Source organism: Mixophyes fleayi, chromosome 3 (assembly GCF_038048845.1).
Source record: "Mixophyes fleayi isolate aMixFle1 chromosome 3, aMixFle1.hap1, whole genome shotgun sequence".
In the NCBI taxonomy this organism is placed as follows: domain Eukaryota; kingdom Metazoa; phylum Chordata; class Amphibia; order Anura; family Limnodynastidae; genus Mixophyes; species Mixophyes fleayi.
In genome coordinates this window covers 153,087,917-153,111,455 of record NC_134404.1, presented here as the reverse complement: position 1 = coordinate 153,111,455, position 23,539 = coordinate 153,087,917, and the positions used below count along the sequence as shown (strand labels likewise).

The 23,539-nt window shown below is 42.9% G+C and overlaps 1 protein-coding gene across 2 annotated transcripts in view; it reads right to left on the bottom strand.

Moving 5' to 3' along the window:
- COL19A1 (collagen type XIX alpha 1 chain) overlaps positions 1–23,539 on the bottom strand; it is a 603,039-nt gene that overhangs the window by 64,407 nt on the left and 515,093 nt on the right. For both annotated transcript variants that reach the window (XM_075202581.1, XM_075202582.1), the window contains exon 44: positions 23,396–23,458. In XM_075202581.1, coding sequence (XP_075058682.1) covers positions 23,396–23,458 — 63 coding nt within the window. The remainder of the gene's footprint in view (positions 1–23,395; positions 23,459–23,539) is intronic.

Here is a 23,539-nt window from a genome sequence, read left to right as displayed (position 1 = left end):
GTATTCTGGAGACTACACCCACCAGCCAAGCTTTTCCCAGGAGGAAAACTTTAGTGCCTCTTCATCTTCGGAACAACCTTCTTAAATGGGTTCATGCCTCACGCTTTTCTGGTCACGCTGGTATAAAAAGAAAAAACAAGAACTCATCCTCCGCAACTAATTGTGGCCAACCTTACTCTCGAATGTTTGACTATATGTCTCTTCCTGCACCATCTGTGCACCTAATAAAAATCCCGGACAAAGCCCGTATGGGCTACATCACCCCCTTCCTATGCCTGATCGTCCTTGGAGCCATTTGTCTATGGACTTTATTACTGACCTTCCATTATCCAAAGGATGTTCTGTGGTTTGGGTAGTCACAGACCGTTTCTCCCAAGCAGCCCACTTTGTACCTCTAAAAGCTCTTCCATCAGCATCCTTCCTAACCCAACTCTTCATTAACAAAATTTTCTGGTTGCACGGATGCCCTGATGAGATCGTTTCAGACCGTGGCCAAATTCTGGAGAGTCTTCTGTCATCTCTGTGGAATTAACTAAACTTCTCCCCAGCTTATCACCCTCAGACCAACGGTCTGACTGAAAGAACAAATCAAGAAATGGAGAAATTCCTAAGATGTTATGTATCACCAGCACACAATAATTGGGTCGACTTATTACCATGGGCCGAATTCGCCCACAACAAACTATCTCACGAATCAACTTCAATGTCACCCTTTTTTACCTTCCAGGGTTTCCATCCACGACTCCCTCCATTTGCTGATCTCCTACCTTCCGGAGTTCCTGCTGTAAATACCTTACTTCAAGACTGTTCCTCTCGCTGGGCATGAGTTAAACAAAATCTAACTAAAGCCTCCCTTTCCAGTAAAAAAAAAATTGATAGGAGGAGATGGCCTGCACCTCTCCTTAAAACGGCATATATAGTATGGTTATCCATACAAAATCTTCGACTACGAGCACCCTCTAGGAAGTTCTCTCCTAGATTCATCAGCCATTTCAAGATCTCTTTAGGTTATCAACCCTGTAGCATTCAGACTAGAACTTCCACCTACTTTGAAGATTCCTAATGTATTCCATATCTCCTTACTTAAGCCAGTGGTCATCAATAAGTTTACCTTTTTTAGGTAAAAACCTTCTTCCATCTCAGTACAAAATCAGGAATTTGAGGTCAAAGAGATTATTAATTCTCGCATTTCAAAAGGAACTCTGCAATTCTTGGTTGATTGGAAAGGCTACGGCCCGGAGGATTGTTCTTGGATTCTGGCTTGGGATATTCACACACCCCTCCTTCTAAAATGTTTCCAGAAGAGATTTCCTGATAAGCCATTTAGGGTGTCCAAAGTCCACTCCTAAAAAGGGGGGGTGAGTTACACTCACCTGCTCCACGATCCTCACGCAGCCGGCCACCTGTCGCTTATGGGTTGTGGCAGCCCTGATCATGTGACCCCTGGTGGGGAATTCAAAACTCAGCCTGTCCTCTGTATTTAAATCAGTCTCATGCACATGGGTGTGAAGCTCGGTTGGTGATTCGGCTTTGATTAAAAGATCGTACACTCCCCTGGACAGCAGCAGAGCCACCATGACCTTGGTGGAATAAGCCCGAAATTGGTAGTGGTGGGACTAAACAGCAAACCTGAAGAAAACCTGAGAAAACAGTAGTGCTCTTTACATATAAGAGCATGTAGATATGCATCCTTGATTTCCAAAGACATCACATACCTGTTCATTTCCATGTTGTTCTCTACAGATCTCCAGGAATTCTTGAAGTGTTATACTCATCTGCTCCACGATCCATGCGCAGCCGGCCACCTGTCACTTCCGGGTTGTGGCAGCACCAATAATGTAACTTCCGGCGAGGAATTCAAAACTCCGCCTGTCCTCTTTATTTAAATCGTGTTCTGACACAAGCCCTGTTTCAGAGCAACAGGTTACAATCCTGACTCCTATATCTGCTTCCTGTGTTCCTTCCTGCATCTCCTGTGACCTCCTGGTGTACTTTACCCGGCTTGAACAGACTACTCTATTAGATTATCCTTTGGCGGGACAGACATCTGCTATTGTGTATCAGACCCGGCTTGGCCCTCATTACTCTACTGGATCATCCTTTGACGTGACAGACATCTGCTATTGTGTACCAGACCCGGCTGTACCGTAACTACTGTCGGAGGAATCTACGCTGTACATCTGCCCTGCTGAGCTGGTGCTAATACTGACTGAGGGATTCCCCTGAGCATAACATGGAGCTGTCCACCCGCAGCTGGATGTTTAAAGTTTTCAGATTCAATATGGGCCTGAATGAAGTATTGGATTTTTGAACCAAGAAGAAGTTTGAGTAAGACTCGAAACCCTTCTGGTGAACCAGAACTGAATCAACTACCCCAGAAAAAAATCAGACATTGAATGACTTCTTACATAGCAAGGCATTTTGTCTTGTCTGAGGGTAGCCCTGTGGTAAACAATCTTCTAGGTGGGGATTTAAGGCGATCTATAATGTATCACTAAGCTACAACCACTCTCACCAACGCATTTGTAGTGGAATTTAACAACTGGTCCCTGACGTAGAGTAAAGGGGCTAACACCTCAGATGATTCTGTGTGGGCAAAATGTCCATAACTGCCTGGCAGCTGCGGTATAGCAGCCCACGCTTGTCTCTATCTGCATACTTTCCCTAGTGGAAGTGTTTGCCCTCTGGGTTACTAACTTCTTGTTCTCCTTGCAGGAACATCTCTTGAAAAACAAAAGTAGTAAAACCTGAGGCTTTTAGCTTTTGGAGCATGAACAGAAATAAAAGACATGCTTCCCCCTAAAGCATGGCTGATACATTTATCTAGTTCAGACAATAATAAACCTCCAGAGAATGGAATGGACTAGAGTCTGCTTAGACCGTACATTAGCTTCCCAACCTTTAAGTCAGACAGTGTGATAAGCTGAGACTGCTGAAGCTTAATCAGTCTGGCATCTAAAGCCAAATACCCCAAATACTTTGTGGCTCCTTGCATTTGCTCCACCAAAGGCAACAATTCAAATCCTGGTCTGCCAGCTTCCAAGCCATCTGAAAGCTGTTCAGACCACCTCTTCATGGCTTTATTAACCTATGCAGAAGCTTAACTGGGTCATAAGGAGGCCCCCACAGCAGGGGAGGGCTGGCAGATTTTAGCCTGGGGGGAGGGGGGGGGGGGGCAAGACTCGACTCAGCAGCCTATTTTAAAGGGGAAAAAAAACACTTGGCCCAATGACCTAGCCCAAGGTAGTCCACTATGGGACAGCCAGGGGGGCAGATGCTACCCTGCCCAACCATCCCAGCCTGTCCCTGCCCCACAACCACGAGGTTGAACTTAAGGATGTTCTCAACATCACGGTCAGCACTAATCTTAATGTTCGCTGCATTGGGAATGAAAATAGTGGTTGTCACGGACAACCCTGCTACAGTGTCATCAACCTTGGGAGGCCTTTCCCATGTAACTGTATCCTCATCAGGGAGAGGATAACAATTCTGCAGTTTACGGGACACCTGGAACTTGTGACCCAGTGTAGTCTACGTCCAATCTTGTGCCTAGCAGAGTTTCCTATTTCAGTAACTTCCACCTGACCCAGCCTCAGGCTAAGAAAAAGTACATTCCCCTCATAAAAAGCTCCTAGTCCTGGAGCTTCACTAAGGCTTTAGTTACCATCTCTGTTCCAGCACAGGCCACACTCTGGTGCACAGTGGTGTGGCAACTGCATTCCTACAGCTGCTGCACAGGATCCCTGGTCACTACCTGCGAAAGCAGAAAAATCCAACACTGGGAGCAGGGAGGCTGCAGCAGAGACACCTCTTTGACACCTCCAATCTCCACACCATCATCGCTCATCAGACTGATGGAAACAGTCTAACATGCCACCCACGCTGTAGGGCACTTTAAAAAGAACCCCTTGCTCCTGAAAGCAAGGGGTATGAAGGGGAAGGAGCTACAATTCAAATTGAAATATTTTACATTCCCGCCCTCCTGGCTGCAGTCTATACCTAATTGTTTCCCATGTGCCCCACTTAGATGTTTGAGAAATCTGAGCTTACACTGGTTACAATGTTCTTTACTTATAGCAGTGTGGAAGTGATGTGTTCCAGAATTCTAAAATATGTGGGGTGCAGAAAGCTTATGAACTTGCTAATCATCATCATCACCATTTATTTATATAGCACCACTGATTCCGCAGCGCTGTACAGAGAACTCATTCACATCAGTCCCTGCAACATTGGAGCTTACAGTCTAAATTTCCTAACATACACATACAGACAGACAGAGAGAGACTAGGGTCAATTTTGATAGCAGCCAAATAACCTACTAGTATGTTTTTGGAGTGTGGGAGGAAACCGGAGCACCCGGAGGAAACCCACACAAACACAGGGAGAACATACAAATTCCACACAGATAAGCCATGGTTGGGAATTGAATTCATGACCACAGCGCTGTGAGACAGAAGTGCTAACCACTTGGCCACCGTGCTGCCCCAATCATGCTCAAATTCATATACAAAACTAAAGGACCAAGCATGTCCAGAAGTGGCCCTCTGCCCATCTCTATTGAGAGCAGAGTAAGGGTTCTGTGAAGCAAGAACAGCATCTCCGAATTCCTACTCAGGTTTTGCTATGGAGTAACCCCTAGTCTTTGGATAATTCAATAATAAACTTCTCAAAAATACTGTATTTACCCAAAATAAGAATTATACATATCCAAAATCTCCTTCCCATCATCTAAAGGTAGTTTTAAAGTTGCCAGTTGTGCATTATTCTGCTCTGTTATCTCAAACGAGATATTAAATGATTCTAACAAACCACTATATTTAAAAGTGACGAAAGCATATACAGTTAAACAATCACAAACTACTTTATAATTAAGTTCTAAGTAATAATAACATAGTTACATAGTTAAAGACTTTAATTAAAAGTTAAATCTGAAGTTACATTTTGTTCAGTGAGAACATTTATTCAGTGTCAACAAATTAAATAAATCAATTGTGTTTAATTTCTAGTCTATAGTGTTGTTTTAAATGTACCTCAATGTGTTTCAGTTATTTCCCCATCCAGGGTTGGTTTTAAGTTTTCTGCTGCCCGAAATGTAGTAAATTGTCTAATATTATGTCAGGTTGTAATAATATGCTCCATGGTTATATTAATGTGCACATCTTTAGTAACATGCAGAGTAATCATTGCTCGAAGTGTGCCAGTATGAGACGGTACTGCTACATACATACAATACTATTGCTTGCAGGCTATTTAAAATACAGTTTTTAATTCTGCCCGACCCAATCATCTCTTTGACAATTTTTTTTTGGGGGGTAGTGGGTCCTGGTCTTAAGATGTGTGAATTTGAGGAAGCAGGCACATGACGTGGGGACGGGGTGGAGCCTCCTGTGATGAGGGTCGGTTCTGTGGACAGTAATACTGACTGCTTCAGAGAAGATATTGCTGACACTTAAGGTGACTCAGAGGCACAATTACAGCCACAGCACCTGCCCAGTACCAGCACAATAGCAGTAAGTATCAGCCTTAGTAGAGGCTGGTTGTTTGATTACCTCCAGCTATGTTGTTCCATTATTTAGGGCTGTACACAGAACCTACATTGATGTCATCAAAAAATTATTAATTCAGTTCTTGTCTAAAGGTTTGCCAAGGCCCTCACCAAGTGTCTCTTTGTCATCAAACCCACCTTCTATGTATGCAGGTAAAAGTTCCAATATTTTGGCAAAATGGAATAGTCACCTTTCTGCCATAGACATAGAGGGCTAGATTTACTAAGCTGCGGGTTTGAAAAAGTGGGGATGTTGCCTATAGCAACCAATCAAATTCTAGCTGTCATTTTGTAGAAGGTACTAAATAAATGAAAGCTAGAATCTGATTGGTTGCTATAGGCAACATCCCCACTTTTTCAAACCCGCAGCTTAGTAAATCTAGCCCAGAGTCTCTTATGTCACCTGGCACTGCCTGAGGGGAATCCGGTGCAGCGAGATTCGATATGCGATATTCGATATATGTTATATGTTTTCAGCAGTGCAGCTTCTACATTTAGTCAACAACAAACCCATTTAACAACCACTGCACACTTTTTACTTTCATCTGTGTAGATCTCCATCAGGAAATTACCTAATTAGCATCTGCTAGTGAATAGCTGCTGATGCTTGTTTCATGCCTATATAAGCAGTTTCCTGAGAACCATACATTGCTACACATTGGTTTTTTTTTTAGTTTTCCCTGTGAACCAGTTTCTTTAATGCTGTGCTCATGACTCTCTAGCTTTGTACCACTACCTTCTGGCACTTGACCCTTATGGCTTTGGATATGTCACTTTGAAGGGTTTGACACGTTCCTTCTTCTTGTTCAGACAACACTGGCGATCTCTTTCTCCTCCGGTGCTGCTATTTGGCTGGCCTGCCTGCTCCATAATTATCTCATACTGTAGTAGGAACCTCTGGCAGCAAGATGGTGCAAGTAGATGAAGTACCCTGATAGGTCTTGGGTCCTTCAGGATGTTTCTATGAATTCTGCTCCAGTGTTCTGCTGAATATTCTCTTCCAGTGGGTTTGTCACTCACCGGACTGTGAGTGCTTCTTCCCGGACTATTAGGAACCGTGGACGTCCTCTATCCTGAGGGACTGCGCATGCGCAGCCCTTTCCAAACCTTCAGTGTATGTTCCTTTAACTTAATTGGCAGATCAGGCAACCTCCCTATATTAAGCACCTGTGGTCAACACCACGTTGCCTGATCTTGGAGTCTCATTTCCCATGAGTCTCTGAAGGTGTTCCTGTGTTTCCTTGTTTATTCAGCCCTGCTGATTCCTGTGGTTTCCAAACCACTTCTACCTCTGTGGTTTCCAAACCACTTCTCCTACTGTGGTTCCCATACCACTTCTACCATCTACTGTATCATCGTGACTGTGAGCTGATTCCTATCCGCTGCCTCCGTGCACTACAGTCTTCTAACCACTTCTACTCTACCATTTATTATTGGGACTGTTAGCTGATGCCTATCCGCTGCCTCCGTGCACTACAGTCTTCAACCTGCAACTCGTCTGTGTTTCATCATCGTGACTGCTAGCTGATTCCTATCCTCTGCCTCCGTGCACTACAGTCTTCAACCTGCAACTCGTCTGTGTTTCATCATCGTGACTGCTAGCTGATTCCTATCCGCTGCCTCCGTGCACTACAGTCTTCAACCTGCAACCCGTCTGTGTTTCATCGTGACTGTTTGGCTGATTCCTATCCGCTGCCTCTGTGCGCTTCAGTCTTCAGTCCTTGTCAACGCTCCCGTGTTTCCTTGAGTCTGCCTCCACTATTGCTACCCGCTATTCTCCGTGATCAACAGTGCCTGTTCAACTCTGCTCTCCCGTGTCCCATCGTTACTGCACCTGCTGGTTGCTATTGGCTACCTCCGTGTTCCCGCAGAGACCCGCTGCTGCTACTCCTCAGCACTACTCATCCATCTACTGCTGATCCGCTCTCCACGCTTTCCTGTGTTCCCTGCTGGTCTACCTACCCGTGCGCTGCACCTACTAGACCACCGCTTCACCCATCCAGGGACTTCGCATCCTGCCGGCCTCCTGCCGTTCAGGTATCTCTGCACTCCTGTCTGACTGCCTCCTGAACCACGGTATGCATACTTCCCATTGACTGTGCTGTGTATTGCATACCTTGCTGGACTGTGTTGGTTCTCCTCTGGAGTGTACTATCCGCTGAGCCTATTGCCATCATTGACTGTGTTGGTTCTCCTCTGGAGTGTACTATCTGCTGACTCTACTGCCATCATTGACTGTGTTATCTCATGCCGGATTACTTCAAGAGACTTTCTATATTGGCAGTGTTGTTCAGTCATTTATACATTTATATTGTGCATATTACTGTGGATCAAAGTCAAGGTGCCCGTGTATATATTGTGTTGCAGTCTCTCCCCGTGCACCTCCTCACATATATATTCAGTGGTACAACTTGCTAGTGGCAGACCACTGACTCCTGTTTACAGTTTCACCTGTTCCAGTATCCTCTCACATAGCAGTGGTACAACTTGCTAACGCAGACCACTGACTCCCCGGATACCTCACTTGGATTCCATTCCTTCACTCAGACAGCGGTACAACTTGCTATCCGCAGACCGCTGACTCTCATCACCTCCTCGTTTCTGTTGGACATTCCTCCTCACTATAGCAGTGGTACAACTTGCTACCGCAGACCACTGACTACCTTCACGTGTCCTTTGTCCATACAGTTCCTCGTGTATTACTACCTCCATATTGCCAGTGCTGCTAGTCATAGACTTTCCTGAGCATCTCATCATCTGCTATTTCCTGTTCCGTGATCACCCTGCTACCAGAGTACCATATTACCACCTATACTGCTCTGGTAAGCCTATCACCTGGTGATCCCTGGGTAAAGACTCCTAGTGCCCGTGACAGTAAGATCAGGCCATGACAGACCCAGATACGGAACCTACTGCTAAAGAGATGCTGCAGCATCTGGTCAGCCGTGTGGAGCAACAGGATGCTCGCCAACAGCTGTTACTTCAATGTTACCAATCGTTAACCTCCCAAGGAACATCTGGACAGACTGTTACAGCTAGTATTGAAGCTCCTGTGCTTTCCTCCGTTTCCCCAGTGCCATCCCAGGTGTCTACAGCTCCTACGCTTCACCTGCCTACTCCGTCAAAATATGACGGGGACCCCAAAACTTGTAGAGGTTTCCTTAACCAATGTTCAGTCCATTTTGAACTCCAACCTCAAAATTTTTCTACCCATCGTTCCAGAGTGGCCTATCTTATCTCATTGTTTTCTGGACAAGCCCTGGCTTGGGCCTCCCCTCTGTGGGAAAGAAACGATCCAATTCTACAAGATAGCGCCAAATTCATTTCCACGTTCCGAAGTGTGTTCGATGAACCAGGTCGTGTGACCTCCGCTGCTTCCAGCATTCTTCGTTTGCGACAAGGCTCCCATACAGTAGGACAGTATGTCATTCAATTTAGGATCTTAGCCTCTGAACTTCAGTGGAACACTGAAGCATTAGTTGCCGCCTTCTGGCAGGGGCTCTCCGATAAAATTAAAGATGCACTGACTACCCAAGAGCTTCCTTCGTCACTAGAAGATTTGATCTCTCTTTGCCATCGTGTAGACATGAGATTTCGTGAAAGAGAATCTGAGAAAACAACTTCTGCTAAAGCACCTCTTCGTTTAAACCCTCAATTTCGTCCAGTTTCACCTTCTGTGATTCCCATGGAGATAGGACGTTCCAAATTATCTTTAGAAGAGAGGAAACGAAGAGTAAAGAATAGACTCTGTATCTATTGTGCTGATTCCACACATATGCTCAGTTCTTGCCCTAAGAAATCGGGAAATGCCAGGCCCTAACTAGTTCTGGAGAGGTGAAGTTAGGGTCCCTGGAGTCCTCTCCATTGTCTATGAAATCTAAAGTCTGCGCTTTCGATGTTACGATTTCCTTTGCTACCAAATCCTTTGAGTCACAGGCATTGATTGATTCCGGAGCAGCAGGAAATTTCATTTCTAAATCACTAGTGAATCAATGGTCCCTACCAGTGATCACTTTAAAAACACCCATTACTGTGACGGCTATAGATGGATCACGTCTCATCAATGGTCTCATCACCCAGAGTACGTCTCCAGTAACCCTTCAGATTGGTGTACTACACCATGAAGAAATTTCGTTTTTAATTCTTCCAGTTACGACAAGTCCGATTGTCTTAGGCCTTCCATGGCTTCAATGTCACTCTCCCCAGATTGACTGGCGCACCCCTCAAGTTACGTCTTGGGGGTCTGAATGTCACCATCGTTGTCTCTCTCAAGTTATTCCTCTTAAAGTACAGCAATCTTCCATCTCATCTTCCTCCCCGGGACTCCCTCCTCAGTATGCTTCATTTGCCGATGTGTTTGATAAAGCTCAGTCTGAACGTCTTCCTCCTCATCGTTCTTGGGATTGTCCGATCGACCTTCTACCTGGCAAGACTCCTCCCAGGGGTCGGGTCTATCCTCTCTCGTTACCTGAAACTCAAGCCACATCTGAGTACATACAGGAGAACCTCCAGCGTGGGTTCATTCGACCTTCCACCTCTCCCGCTGGAGCTGGGTTCTTCTTCGTCAAAAAGAAGGATGGATCATTACGCCCTTGTATAGATTTTCGTGGACTCAACGCCATTACTATCAAGAATCGGTATCCCATTCCGCTGATCACTGAGCTATTTGATCGCATCAAGGGAGCTCGGATATTTACTAAGTTGGATCTTCGTGGTGCCTACAATTTGATTAGAATCCGTTCCGGTGACGAATGGAAGACCGCGTTTAACACCAGAGATGGGCATTACGAATATTTAGTAATGCCCTTCGGGCTGTGTAATGCCCCCGCGGTTTTCCAGGGTTTCATCAATGAGATCTTTCGGGACTTATTATATGTATGTGTCGTTGTCTACCTGGACGACATATTGATCTTCTCACAGGACCTGCCTTCTCATCACCAACATGTGGCAGAGGTCCTCTCCAGACTACGGAAAAACTCGTTGTTCTGTAAATTGGAGAAATGTTCATTCGAGTTACCCCAGATTCCATTCTTGGGGTATATAGTTTCCGGAGTTGGCCTGAAGATGGATCCAGACAAAGTAAATGCTGTACTACATTGGCCTCAGCCAACTACTCTTCGTGCCATCCAGCGTTTTTTAGGTTTTGCCAATTACTATAGACGCTTCATTCAAGACTTTTCATCCATTGCATCTCCCATTGTGGCCTTAACTCGGAAAGGGGCTAATACTAAGCAATGGTCATCTGAGGCTCTCCAAGCCTTTCAAATCCTCAAAGAGTCCTTCTCGTCTGCTCCCATTCTGCGACAACCTGATGTGACACTCCCCTTCTTCCTAGAAGTAGATGCCTCTAATGTGGGCTTAGGAGCTATTCTCTCCCAACGCTCGGAGCAACAAAAATTACATCCTTGTGCCTTCTACTCTCGGGGTCTTCTGCCCGCAGAGAAAAACTATACTATCGGGGACAAGGAGTTGCTGGCCATCAAAGCTGCATTAGAGGAATGGAGATACTTGTTGGAAGGAGCTCGCCATCCGGTGACGATCTTCACGGATCATAAGAACTTGTCATATTTGCAATCTGCTCAATGCTTGAACCCTCGTCAAGCAAGATGGTCTCTTTTCTTTTCCCGTTTTGAATTAATTATAACCTTCAAACCAGCCGCTAAGAACAAGAAAGCTGACGCTCTATCTCGAGCTTTTGTGACGTCCTCTGATGTAGAAGAGGTTCCCAACCATGCTATTCTAGACCCCAAATGTATTTCTCTGGCTGCTTCATCCACCAAAATGCTACCATTTGGGAAGACCCTTGTGCCTCCTACTCTGAGGAGGAAAATCCTTTCGTGGTTCCATGCCTCTCGTTTTTCTGGACACGCCGGTGAACACAAGACCTTTGAGATTCTCTCTCGTAGTTACTGGTGGCCTTCAATGAGGAGAGACGTCAAAGAGTTTATTGCTTCCTGTGATTTATGTTCTCAGTTCAAATCCTCCCGCAGAACTCCAGCAGGGTTGCTGCGACCACTACCCATTCCGTCCAAGCCTTGGACCCATATTAGTATGGATTTCGTTACTGATTTGCCACCAAGTAAGAATCACAATACTATTTGGGTAGTGGTAGACAGATTTTCGAAGATGGCCCATTTCGTCCCTCTGTCCGGCTTACCTTCCTCGTCTACTCTGGCTGAACATTTCATTAAAGAAATCTTCCGTATCCATGGATGTCCGTCTGAGATTGTGTCGGATAGAGGAGTACAATTCGTTTCCAGATTCTGGCGGGCCCTTTGTAAAACCTTGGGCATACGATTAGCACTCTCATCTTCTTACCATCCGCAATCTAACGGACAAACGGAACGAGTCAATCAAGATCTTGAGACCTTTATTAGGATGTTCTCTTCAGCCAACCAAGACAACTGGGTAGAATTGCTTCCTTGGGCTGAATTCGCCCATAACAACATGTACCATGAGTCATCATCCAAAACTCCATTCTTTGTGGTCTACGGTCACCATCCGTCTTTTCCGGAATTTCCTGCCCTCCCGCCCACCCAAGTTCCTGCTGTGGAGACTGCTTGTCAGACCTTCAAAAATATCTGGTCTCAGGTCAAAACCTGTTTAAAGAAGACATCTAACAAATATAAGTCTTTCGCAGATAAGAAGAGGCGGGCTATTCCACCACTAAAAATTGGAGATCGTGTCTGGTTATCCACCAAAAATATTCGTTTGAAGGTTCCATCTATGAAATTCGCCCCTCGTTTTATTGGTCCATATAGGATCATTCAAGTTATCAATCCAGTATGTGTTAAACTTCTTCTTCCCAAGAATCTTCGGATCTCCAATGCCTTCCATGTGTCCTTGCTCAAACCTCTCATCATCAACCGTTTCTCGACTCCTCCCTCAGCACCGCAGCCAGTTCAAGTTCATCAGGAGGAGGATTTCGAGATTACTGAGGTATTGGATGCAAAAATTTCGCGAGGAGTCCTCCGTTTCCTCGTTCATTGGAAGGGCTTCGGTCCTGAAGAGCGTTCATGGATCAAAGCTGAAGATCTTAATGCTCCTGCCCTTCTGAAGAAGTTTTATTCCAAAAATCCGGACAAGCCCGGTTCCAGGCGTTCTGTGCCCACCTTTAAAAGGGGGGGTACTGTCACTCACCGGACTGTGAGTGCTTCTTCCCGGACTATTAGGAACCGTGGACGTCCTCTATCCTGAGGGACTGCGCATGCGCAGCCCTTTCCAAACCTTCAGTGTATGTTCCTTTAACTTAATTGGCAGATCAGGCAACCTCCCTATATTAAGCACCTGTGGTCAACACCACGTTGCCTGATCTTGGAGTCTCATTTCCCATGAGTCTCTGAAGGTGTTCCTGTGTTTCCTTGTTTATTCAGCCCTGCTGATTCCTGTGGTTTCCAAACCACTTCTACCTCTGTGGTTTCCAAACCACTTCTCCTACTGTGGTTCCCATACCACTTCTACCATCTACTGTATCATCGTGACTGTGAGCTGATTCCTATCCGCTGCCTCCGTGCACTACAGTCTTCTAACCACTTCTACTCTACCATTTATTATTGGGACTGTTAGCTGATGCCTATCCGCTGCCTCCGTGCACTACAGTCTTCAACCTGCAACTCGTCTGTGTTTCATCATCGTGACTGCTAGCTGATTCCTATCCGCTGCCTCCGTGCACTACAGTCTTCAACCTGCAACTCGTCTGTGTTTCATCATCGTGACTGCTAGCTGATTCCTATCCGCTGCCTCCGTGCACTACAGTCTTCAACCTGCAACCCGTCTGTGTTTCATCGTGACTGTTTGGCTGATTCCTATCCGCTGCCTCTGTGCGCTTCAGTCTTCAGTCCTTGTCAACGCTCCCGTGTTTCCTTGAGTCTGCCTCCACTATTGCTACCCGCTATTCTCCGTGATCAACAGTGCCTGTTCAACTCTGCTCTCCCGTGTCCCATCGTTACTGCACCTGCTGGTTGCTATTGGCTACCTCCGTGTTCCCGCAGAGACCCGCTGCTGCTACTCCTCAGCACTACTCATCCATCTACTGCTGATCCGCTCTCCACGCTTTCCTGTGTTCCCTGCTGGTCTACCTACCCGTGCGCTGCACCTACTAGACCACCGCTTCACCCATCCAGGGACTTCGCATCCTGCCGGCCTCCTGCCGTTCAGGTATCTCTGCACTCCTGTCTGACTGCCTCCTGAACCACGGTATGCATACTTCCCATTGACTGTGCTGTGTATTGCATACCTTGCTGGACTGTGTTGGTTCTCCTCTGGAGTGTACTATCCGCTGAGCCTATTGCCATCATTGACTGTGTTGGTTCTCCTCTGGAGTGTACTATCTGCTGACTCTACTGCCATCATTGACTGTGTTATCTCATGCCGGATTACTTCAAGAGACTTTCTATATTGGCAGTGTTGTTCAGTCATTTATACATTTATATTGTGCATATTACTGTGGATCAAAGTCAAGGTGCCCGTGTATATATTGTGTTGCAGTCTCTCCCCGTGCACCTCCTCACATATATATTCAGTGGTACAACTTGCTAGTGGCAGACCACTGACTCCTGTTTACAGTTTCACCTGTTCCAGTATCCTCTCACATAGCAGTGGTACAACTTGCTAACGCAGACCACTGACTCCCCGGATACCTCACTTGGATTCCATTCCTTCACTCAGACAGCGGTACAACTTGCTATCCGCAGACCGCTGACTCTCATCACCTCCTCGTTTCTGTTGGACATTCCTCCTCACTATAGCAGTGGTACAACTTGCTACCGCAGACCACTGACTACCTTCACGTGTCCTTTGTCCATACAGTTCCTCGTGTATTACTACCTCCATATTGCCAGTGCTGCTAGTCATAGACTTTCCTGAGCATCTCATCATCTGCTATTTCCTGTTCCGTGATCACCCTGCTACCAGAGTACCATATTACCACCTATACTGCTCTGGTAAGCCTATCACCTGGTGATCCCTGGGTAAAGACTCCTAGTGCCCGTGACAGGGTTCCTGCTTATTTCACCCACTCAATTGTGTTTCCGGTTTTTCCTTCCAAGCCAGTGTGTTCCAGGTTATTTCATTCACGCCAGTGTGTTCCTGGTCATTCCTTCCAAACCAGAAAGTTCCAGACTATTCGTTATACTGCGTATACATCAGCATTCACCACTGCATCCATCTACCTATCAGTCACATCCAATACCTGTTTGGAGGGCAATGAACTGCGGAGAGATATCAAATAAGCTCATACCTGGTGAATACCTACCTCTTATTAAACCTTGCGCCTCCACTACAAGTAGAGTCAAATCAGTCTGCCTTTTTGAATCTGAAAGTTTCTGTGTGATTCTTGACAGAACAGATGCCCTTCTGGCTCTAAACCTCTTTGGCTCTGGATGACTACTCAGCTGGCTATTATCCCTTGTCAATCCTCTGGACATTTTTACCTATTAAGATACCCTCTCATATATGGAGAAAACATCTTGCTACTAAAAGACTGCGCATTTCCTCCTGCTACTGGAATCCTCTACATATATGACACTTTTAATAGGTCATTGTCCGCTCTAGCAGTTCTCCTGATCTCCAGTATCCATTTTTTTCCTACTTCACTTAAGTGTTCCTTTTCTTCCATTATTGATATTACATAGGTTTTTAGTTTCCAGGCTCCCTAGCTTCACAGAGAACTATAGGTCGTAGAATATAAGTAGATGCAGTCAATGTCTCTGCAGCTTTTTCTCACTAAAATCCCATTGAGAACTTTTTATTGAATATCTCTCAACTACAGCTCTCTTTATCTCAGCTGTCAGTCCTTAGCTCAACAGGCTATCGGTCGACTACCAAATTGTGAAGCCTATGCCAATAATCTTGGACTTGAACTCGAGTTGAATGCTTTGTATACTAAATTGGACTCCCCATAGCTTGGTTAGAGTAGGATGTTAGGCTACTTGCGCTAAATGTGCTAGAGTGATGTTTTATTTACCCATACATGTTCTGTTGAGCTCCATCTTCCAAACTGCAATGCTTTCACTCATTGTGAGCCTGATTCATTAAGGCACATAAATGCCGATATGTACCATATTTCGCAAAAAATCGCTCTGCACATGACCAGAAATAAACGTCAGGGAATGCAGTAACGGCCAATTTATCTTCAAGCTCAAAAGACCCTTACTACAGCCTATGATTTCCAGGGCGGAATGGGGAAGGGAATGGGTGTATAAAAAATAGTCAATGCACAGTGTTAGAATGACAGAAGTGTTAGAATGAGCAATGGCTTTAACTATGGTTTAGCACAGTGCTGGCAGCTCTCAGGAAACAATCACTTGGCTGAGGCAGCTATCAGAGACACAGCACATCCGTCCAAGTCACTTAGTCCTGAGAGGACTGGTTAGGAGATAAAAGCTGAAGTCAAAGGATTGTAGAAGTTAGAATAGTGGGGGACAATGCTGAGGTCAAAAGATTGGAGAAAGTAGAAAAATGATGTATAGTGAAGCAAAACAAGTCTTCCTCAAAGCTCAAGCAGATAAATCCAAAACAAAACTTTGCTCCTGCAAAGGTTTTGTAGAACTGAGGTACTTTATAAAGACTACAGACGAGGTAAATTGTTCTGATTGAGTTGACCTTTTTATTGAGTGTTGATTGCAGAGTAAAGAGATCTGTGCAGTAGTCCAGGTGTGGTGACTAGTTAGATTGCTATTCTTAGAATAGTCCTGATTACAGGAAATTGGAGAAGGTGTGTGTAGCTGTCATTGTGAATTGTTTTCTGACAGCTGTCATCTGGAGCTATTGTTATGAATCCTCACATTATTTGCCGACAGCTGTCATTAGGAGCTAGTGTTGTGAATTCTCACAGTTTAATTTAATTGTTACTGCCAGATAATTCTGAATAGGAGGTGTTTTCTTTAATTGAAATATCCAAAATTTTATCACGTTTCATAAAATCTCTTAATTAACCAGTTCTGTGGAGTACTTTTGAAACACACCGCTAGACTCATAAATCAAGCATATGGTGTGATATATTTATTCTTCATCTCCACACTTCATCTCCAAACTCTACATTGAGAATGTTATGGTCTAAAATTGCCATCAATTTTTGCAATACAAACATAGTGATAAGCAAACTGAAGATTTGGATCTGATAAGCAAAGTTGGGGTATTTGGATATTTGATCAAAGAAGATCATTGTAAACCTACAGTGGTTGATTTGTTGTGGAAAGATAGTTATCTGGAAGTGTATTTTTAGTACTGTATTCTATAGTATTAATTTGTTCTTGCTCCCAATGTCTGATTATATAAGTTATCAGGCATAATGTACCATACTTGCCAACTCTCCCTGAATGTCAGGGAGACTCCCTGAAATAGGGGTGATCTCCCTCACTCCCTGAAGAGTCTGGCATTCTCCCTGATGCTGAGCCAGTGCAAGACATGGTTGACGTCGCCATCTGTGTCATAATGACACAGTTCAGAAATTGTGTCCTATGTCCATGTATTGATGCCTGTGGAGGTGGCCATTTTCATGGAGACCAAGATTTAATCATAGACTGACAGGTAAGACAACATGGCTTCAGTAATGGAGACAGAAATGTAAAAGACACTTCAGTCTCTAGAGATTCATTAGCTGCTTTTCTTTAACGAATAGTTGCCTATTCTCCCGGAATGTCCAGGAGACTCCCGCATTTCTGGGAGACCTCCCGGGAGAGCAGGGCAACCTCCCGGCTCTTGCCCCGCAATAGATAAGTGGTGGGAGGCGGGACTTAATGACGCAAATATCACGTCATCTTAGCTCTGCCTCCTGCTGTAATTGGCCAAAATTGTTATAATCGTTTAGGGGCGGGGTCAAAATGATGCGATTTGTCAAGCCCTGTCCCCGCACAACCACATCCACCGGAATCTCCCTGAAGCCAGCGAGGTAAAGTTGGCAAGTATGTAATGTACATTGTGTAGCACCATATAGAAAAACTACATACATTGCAAACTTGAACTATTTATCACTTAAGTTTACATATTGTAACCCTAAATTTAGTACCGCACACTAACTCATTACCTTATGTATCCAGTGATACATAACTTAGACTGGGGGCTGGGCATATTTACCCTCCTTTTCCTTTCATTTATTTGTATTATGGCTCCTCCATGTGCAGCTCTGCATAACATTTCTGTTGCTTTATTAATAAAATATAATACTAATCAGAATAACTTGCACAGCCCTTTAGTTGTGTGGCCTCCTGCACTGTCTGGAGCTGTACACACAGCTGCTGCAGTATTTTCTCATATATCTAGTAAAGACACCTTGCCTTTTATTGTCATTGCTCTCTAGCAGCTGAACACACATGCTCCTCCTCTGTGAAACAGTCCTCAGTCATAGCAACCACTGCATTCTCACAGGAAAAAAAGCAAATACAATATAATTAATCAAAATATGATTAGATTGTGTAAGCTACAAGGGGGAAACACTTGGAAACCATGAGAAGAGAACACAATGTTTTATAAACCTTTTCTCTTAGACCCAATTTACAAAGGAATGTGTAATGGGCTTGTGTGAAAATCTATAGTATGTGCATTATGTACCAGCATCAGGTTTTTATGCCCATAAACAGGCACTAGATGGTAGTATTGGATATATGAATAAAATGATTCTCCGAATTGAAAGATATGAACGCCTGCAAAAGCTAGAACACCATGGAATCAAAGTTCATTACAACTTTCTCCTATTAAATTATCAATTGATACGCTTGTGGGCTAAATAAGAAATGTAAGGTCCCTGAGTTTTATAGCTTTCAGTACTTAAGTGGCAGAGAGGCACAGATGTAAAGCTGCCTGCATTTCTGCAGCTGCTAAACTCAGTATAGATAAACCTGCCTTACAGATGCAGATTATCTGCTCAAATAAAAATAATATTAACAGCACTCACTGCTCTCACCATTTTACTGTAACCTCTATAAATCAACAATAAAATCATGCAATGTAGACTAATACATTACTAATCAACATAAGGCCCGACCTACTACTGTAAGGAACATATACAGTGATCCACTAAGATTATAATCTACAGCACATAAACAAAACACATAAAACATAAATGACTGGTCTTTAAAACCGGATAATTCATTCTAAAAGCAGTTGGTGCTAAGTGGATTGAGAAACAAAACGGTATAAACATATATTATCTCCTCATCACATGCAGCATGAGTACATTGATTTGTTGTAGTAATGGTCAAACCAAAGGTCTGCATTTTGGGCTGATTCTCATACCAATTAAAAGCAATTTTGATCACATCAATTGTAAATTTGAACAATTTTGTGGTGACTGCTTTGTATATTATTATCATTGAAGTATTAGGGAAGTAAAATAGTAAGATTTATTATGTGGACACAAATGTAATTATATACAGCCAATGTTGTTGGAAATCCTACTAATGCAAAAAAATTTAAATATCCTTTAACTTTGTAAGTGAGAGCAACAGATATTAGAATATCATATGGCATTGCCTTTTTCCACCAGCTTTTCCTAAAGTAAGCCTCACTTAAGCTCTCGACGGACTCTGTCATGTGACTGGTTCATTGAAAATTTCTACGTATATGTGCAGCACAACATGTCCCATACTAAATAGGAGATGTAATTTCATTCCCATCTGACAAAATGTCAGATGGGATCAAAAAAGAAGATTAGAGGGAAACAGACTGGGATACCAGCCAAATGTCTAGCGATGGAGCAGAGAGTGCTCACTTCACTTTTAATTGGAAAGCGCTAGTCTAGAGGAGGCCTGTGTAAATTAATGTCATTTTGGGAGACTTATCCTAGACATCATTTCAAAAAACAATAAGAGGACAATTTATCATAGTGTCGTAGCTGCATAGCGGGTAACACTGAAAGTACAAAAAGAAAAAAAAAAAATCACTTTGCTGGCTGTACTGTTTCCGTACAATTTGCACACCTGCTTCCCAGCTGAGAGAGCATGTTGCTTTGTGCTGCCTAATTGAAATGTGATATTGATCTGTGCTCTCTGTAATAATGTTTTCTCATACTATATCTATACATGTAGCACACAATCTGTGGCATTCTTGCTTGTTTGTTTTAACAGGAAAACAAATGACCCACATAGACCGGGATGATGTGTAATGAAGCAAATCCAGAGCCATTTCCACAGAGGGGTGGATTTCACAAATAAACAAGCACATTTAAGGGAGCATTGAAATAATACAAGGAAGAAAATAAAGGCAGAAAAGAATCTGCCATTTTCTTGAAAACAATGATACTTCTATTTAAATGTGTATATGGATCATGAGTGTATTTCTATCTTGTCAAACACTGACATTTATAAATCTTTATTTGCAATTGCAATTAGAGTCTGCTGCAGGATGTCCTCAGTCTTGAGTGGGTAGCACATAGTATTTGACTGAGTGTGCTGATCTTATGGGAGGCAGTGACCTTTCTCTTGGTGTTATTGTGTTAGCGAGTGCATGCAGGGCTGGCACTACCACTAGGCTAACCTAGGCACCAATGTTTAGGTTTCACCTAAAACACTGAATGAGGGACATAATGTTACTCATTCAGTGTTTTTAATGCCACGGTGTCAACCATACATGGAGTACCGACTGCTGTCATAGAGGAGAATGAGCTGCTGCTCCTCCGTGTCTATGATGGTCTGGGAGTGTGGCGCTTGGCTATGATGTCACAGTTAAACTCCACATCTTCCACTCTGAGGAGAACAGGTTGCCATCCCCATCTCCTGTCTGGTAAGGTAAGATGCAACAAGGAAGGGGGGCAAACAATTGGGGGTATGGTGGCACTTCTTCTAAGGAGGTGGTTTGGTGCCACCTAGGGTACACGTAGAACTAAGGAAGAGTTGTTAGCACAGGAATCAGTAGTAGTAAGCAGACTGTGGTCATGTGACCGGAAGCCTGGCTCTTCTCTCGAATATTGCAGCTGGTGAACCACCTTTTCAGTAGACTGCCGGGACCGGCGGTAAGTCAATTACCTGCACTTAACTTTACCAGACCAGAATTATCTCCCTGACAGTTTTATCATTCTCAAGACTGTATTTATTTTAATTTAGTATATTATTTTTTATACCTATTTAACATATTTATATTACATGCTTATTCCTAACTGATCACTCTGGCTAAGCATTCAGTGTTTTTTCTCTGTATCACTTTAACTTACGCTGTTCACCGATTGTTGTCATTCACCATTTATTTACATGCATATTGTGCCTGATATGATCGTATTTTAACACTGCCATCCAGTGGGAAAAATAATATGAAAAAAGAAAGTGCAAGACCTGAGCAACATAATAGTCACCCATGCACAAAACTTCTTTTATTTACTGTAAACCAGTGCTGCAAACAGAGTTCCGCAGCACACCGGAGTGCCACCAGATGTTGGTAAGTGCGTCGTGGCGCCGGCGGTAGTCTGATTGCAGGATCAGTGTTACAAACTGTTCCTGAGGCATTTTGAATTTAAAGTCGCTCACACCTCCTGTGTCCCGGAGAGTCCACGCACACAATCTACTTGTAAGAGGTGTAACACTTGCAACATCAGATGCGGCTCTGACTACAGCCAAGCTTCCAACAGGATTTAATGTATGCAGCAATCACATCCCCACTGGAAAACCAATCACATCCAATCTTTCAGGGGTTTCTTCCTGACCTATCAAATCATGTCAAATGTTTAAATAAAATATTGTGCACATAGCACTTTTCAATGCCACGGAAAACAAAACACCTATCATCACCTAAGAGAGTTTACACTAAGGAATGTATCCACGTGACAATAGGAAGATATTTGAAAGGTTAATAAAAGAATCATGGCTAGCCTGCTGGAGCATCAAGGAGTGTTTCAACACAATACTTGTTCAAATACATACACATTTTGCTACACTGCTCTTTTAATGTGCAGCCATGTAACCTCTTTCTGTATGCCATTTGTAATTCCAGATTTTCTTGTATATCTTTGCTCTTGCTGCGCCATGGAATTCTGGGAATGACTTTATTGTGCCGAGGGTGAGAAAAGTTTGCAGAACACTGATATAAACCATAACAGTCATGCAAAGAAGAAAGGATAGTACATCTTTTAAGAGGCACAGACATATCAAAAGAAATCTCTCCCATGTATGTGTAGCTGTAATGGATTGATTCAAGGCATTTTCAAAATAAGTTATTTTTCAGAAATAAGTAAATTTAAAGTATAACTGTATTAAACCATTTTAAAACAGTACACGATTTTATTTCACCATAGTTGAGACATACTTTTTCAAAAGATGCTGCTTGTTAACGCCAAATGGGTATTTTGTCATTACAATGAGAAATTTTGTGTTTGGTCCCTATAGCTTTGGTTGATGGTTGGTGGTATCTTGACCTTGGAAACGTAGAATATCTACCACTCTTGTTAGTAGGGGTAAAATGGAGGTCTTGGCACAAACTAACTTATTCCCATGGCATTTAATTAAGATTTATAGAATACAAGTTCAAATAAACACTTATCCTGAAACAAAAACTTGTAGATCAGCATATTTTGCCTTAAATATTTTAATAAATATATTAAGGAACTGTATAAGCTTTGTGACTAAAATCTGAATGTGTTTCCTTGTATCACTAATGGAACTTTCAATATCAGCTAAAAGAAACATAATGATGTGGTATAAACTATGACTCAGGCTAAGGTTTCTGTCACAAGAGGCTCTTTTGAACACGTTGGCGTACGTGGGTGGGCAATATGTCCACCAAGACTCAGCTTTGTGCACATGATGTTAATCTTTCAGTTTAGTCCAATTCTTTAGAAAAAAAGTGTTTTATGCTTTAAAAATGAGTCACTTAAGAAAAAAGTTAGAGGTTGAATTTGTGCATTCTGTCATACATACTGTTCACAATGGGTAGAAGAACAATTTAGAACGAAGTTCTCAGTTTAAAACTAATTTAGTTTTAAAGTACAGTGAAACCATTTGAGGAACGAAATTGTTTTTAACACTAAAATTGAAGTAACTTGTGGAATTAGTCAAAACTATTGATAAGACAGCATAATTGCACAAAATTACAGACCCGGATTTTAATTTTACATTCAATTGTCCATAATCTACAAAATGTATGTAAACCAATGCATTTATTGAAGTAGCTAGAGCTTAAATAAATATTATTAAACAATGTAATATGTTATATCAATGTAGCGTTAATGACATATGACGTCAAAGTAAAATTTAGAAACAGGGATATATACTAGCTGGAGCTTTATGGCTTATGTTAGTAGTTGCAGATTTAGGGGATAGAACTTTCAGGTTTTTTTGTATTAAAGGGTTTTGAACTTTAAATATAAAACTTTATTACCTACCCAATAATATTGCTTTGGTGGGGTTTCCTTCACTGGGAAACCCAACATATGTTGTATTATCAGGGTCCCGGCACTTACATAAAGCCGTTTTTATGCCGACACCCTTTCTACTGCTCGACCTTCCATAGCATGAGAGATCCGACAGAGAGTCTCTAATTGAACTGTCTAGGGAACTGTATTCCCTAAAGCTAAAGCGTTAAAAAACCCAAACAAACTGACTGCACTGAGGAGGAATACATGTACTTCACATTGGACATTATGTTTAATTTTTGTGGTTTTAGATTCTCAACTAAAATGGTGCAGATTGTGAGTTTACTAACAGATCGATCTTTGCAAAAATATGACTAGATAAAAAATAAATGTAATTCTAAATAGATTTCTCTTATCTATAAATTATAGAGAAATACTACTATCAAAACCCAGTTAAATATATAAACAAATTATTGTTTAATGACATTAATTCAGATTTGATACAATATTTTGCATAAAAACTTAATGAGAGATTACCTGTAAGAATAAAGATATTGTAATGGATGGACACTTACCGATGGACCTAGAGGACCTTCAGGTCCAGGAAAGCCAATATCTCCAACTGGTCCTCGCTCACCCTAAAAATAAATGATACAATTTTAATAATGCATTGGACTATAAGCACATCGCCCATTTGTGGTAGATGTGCGCTAAGGCTG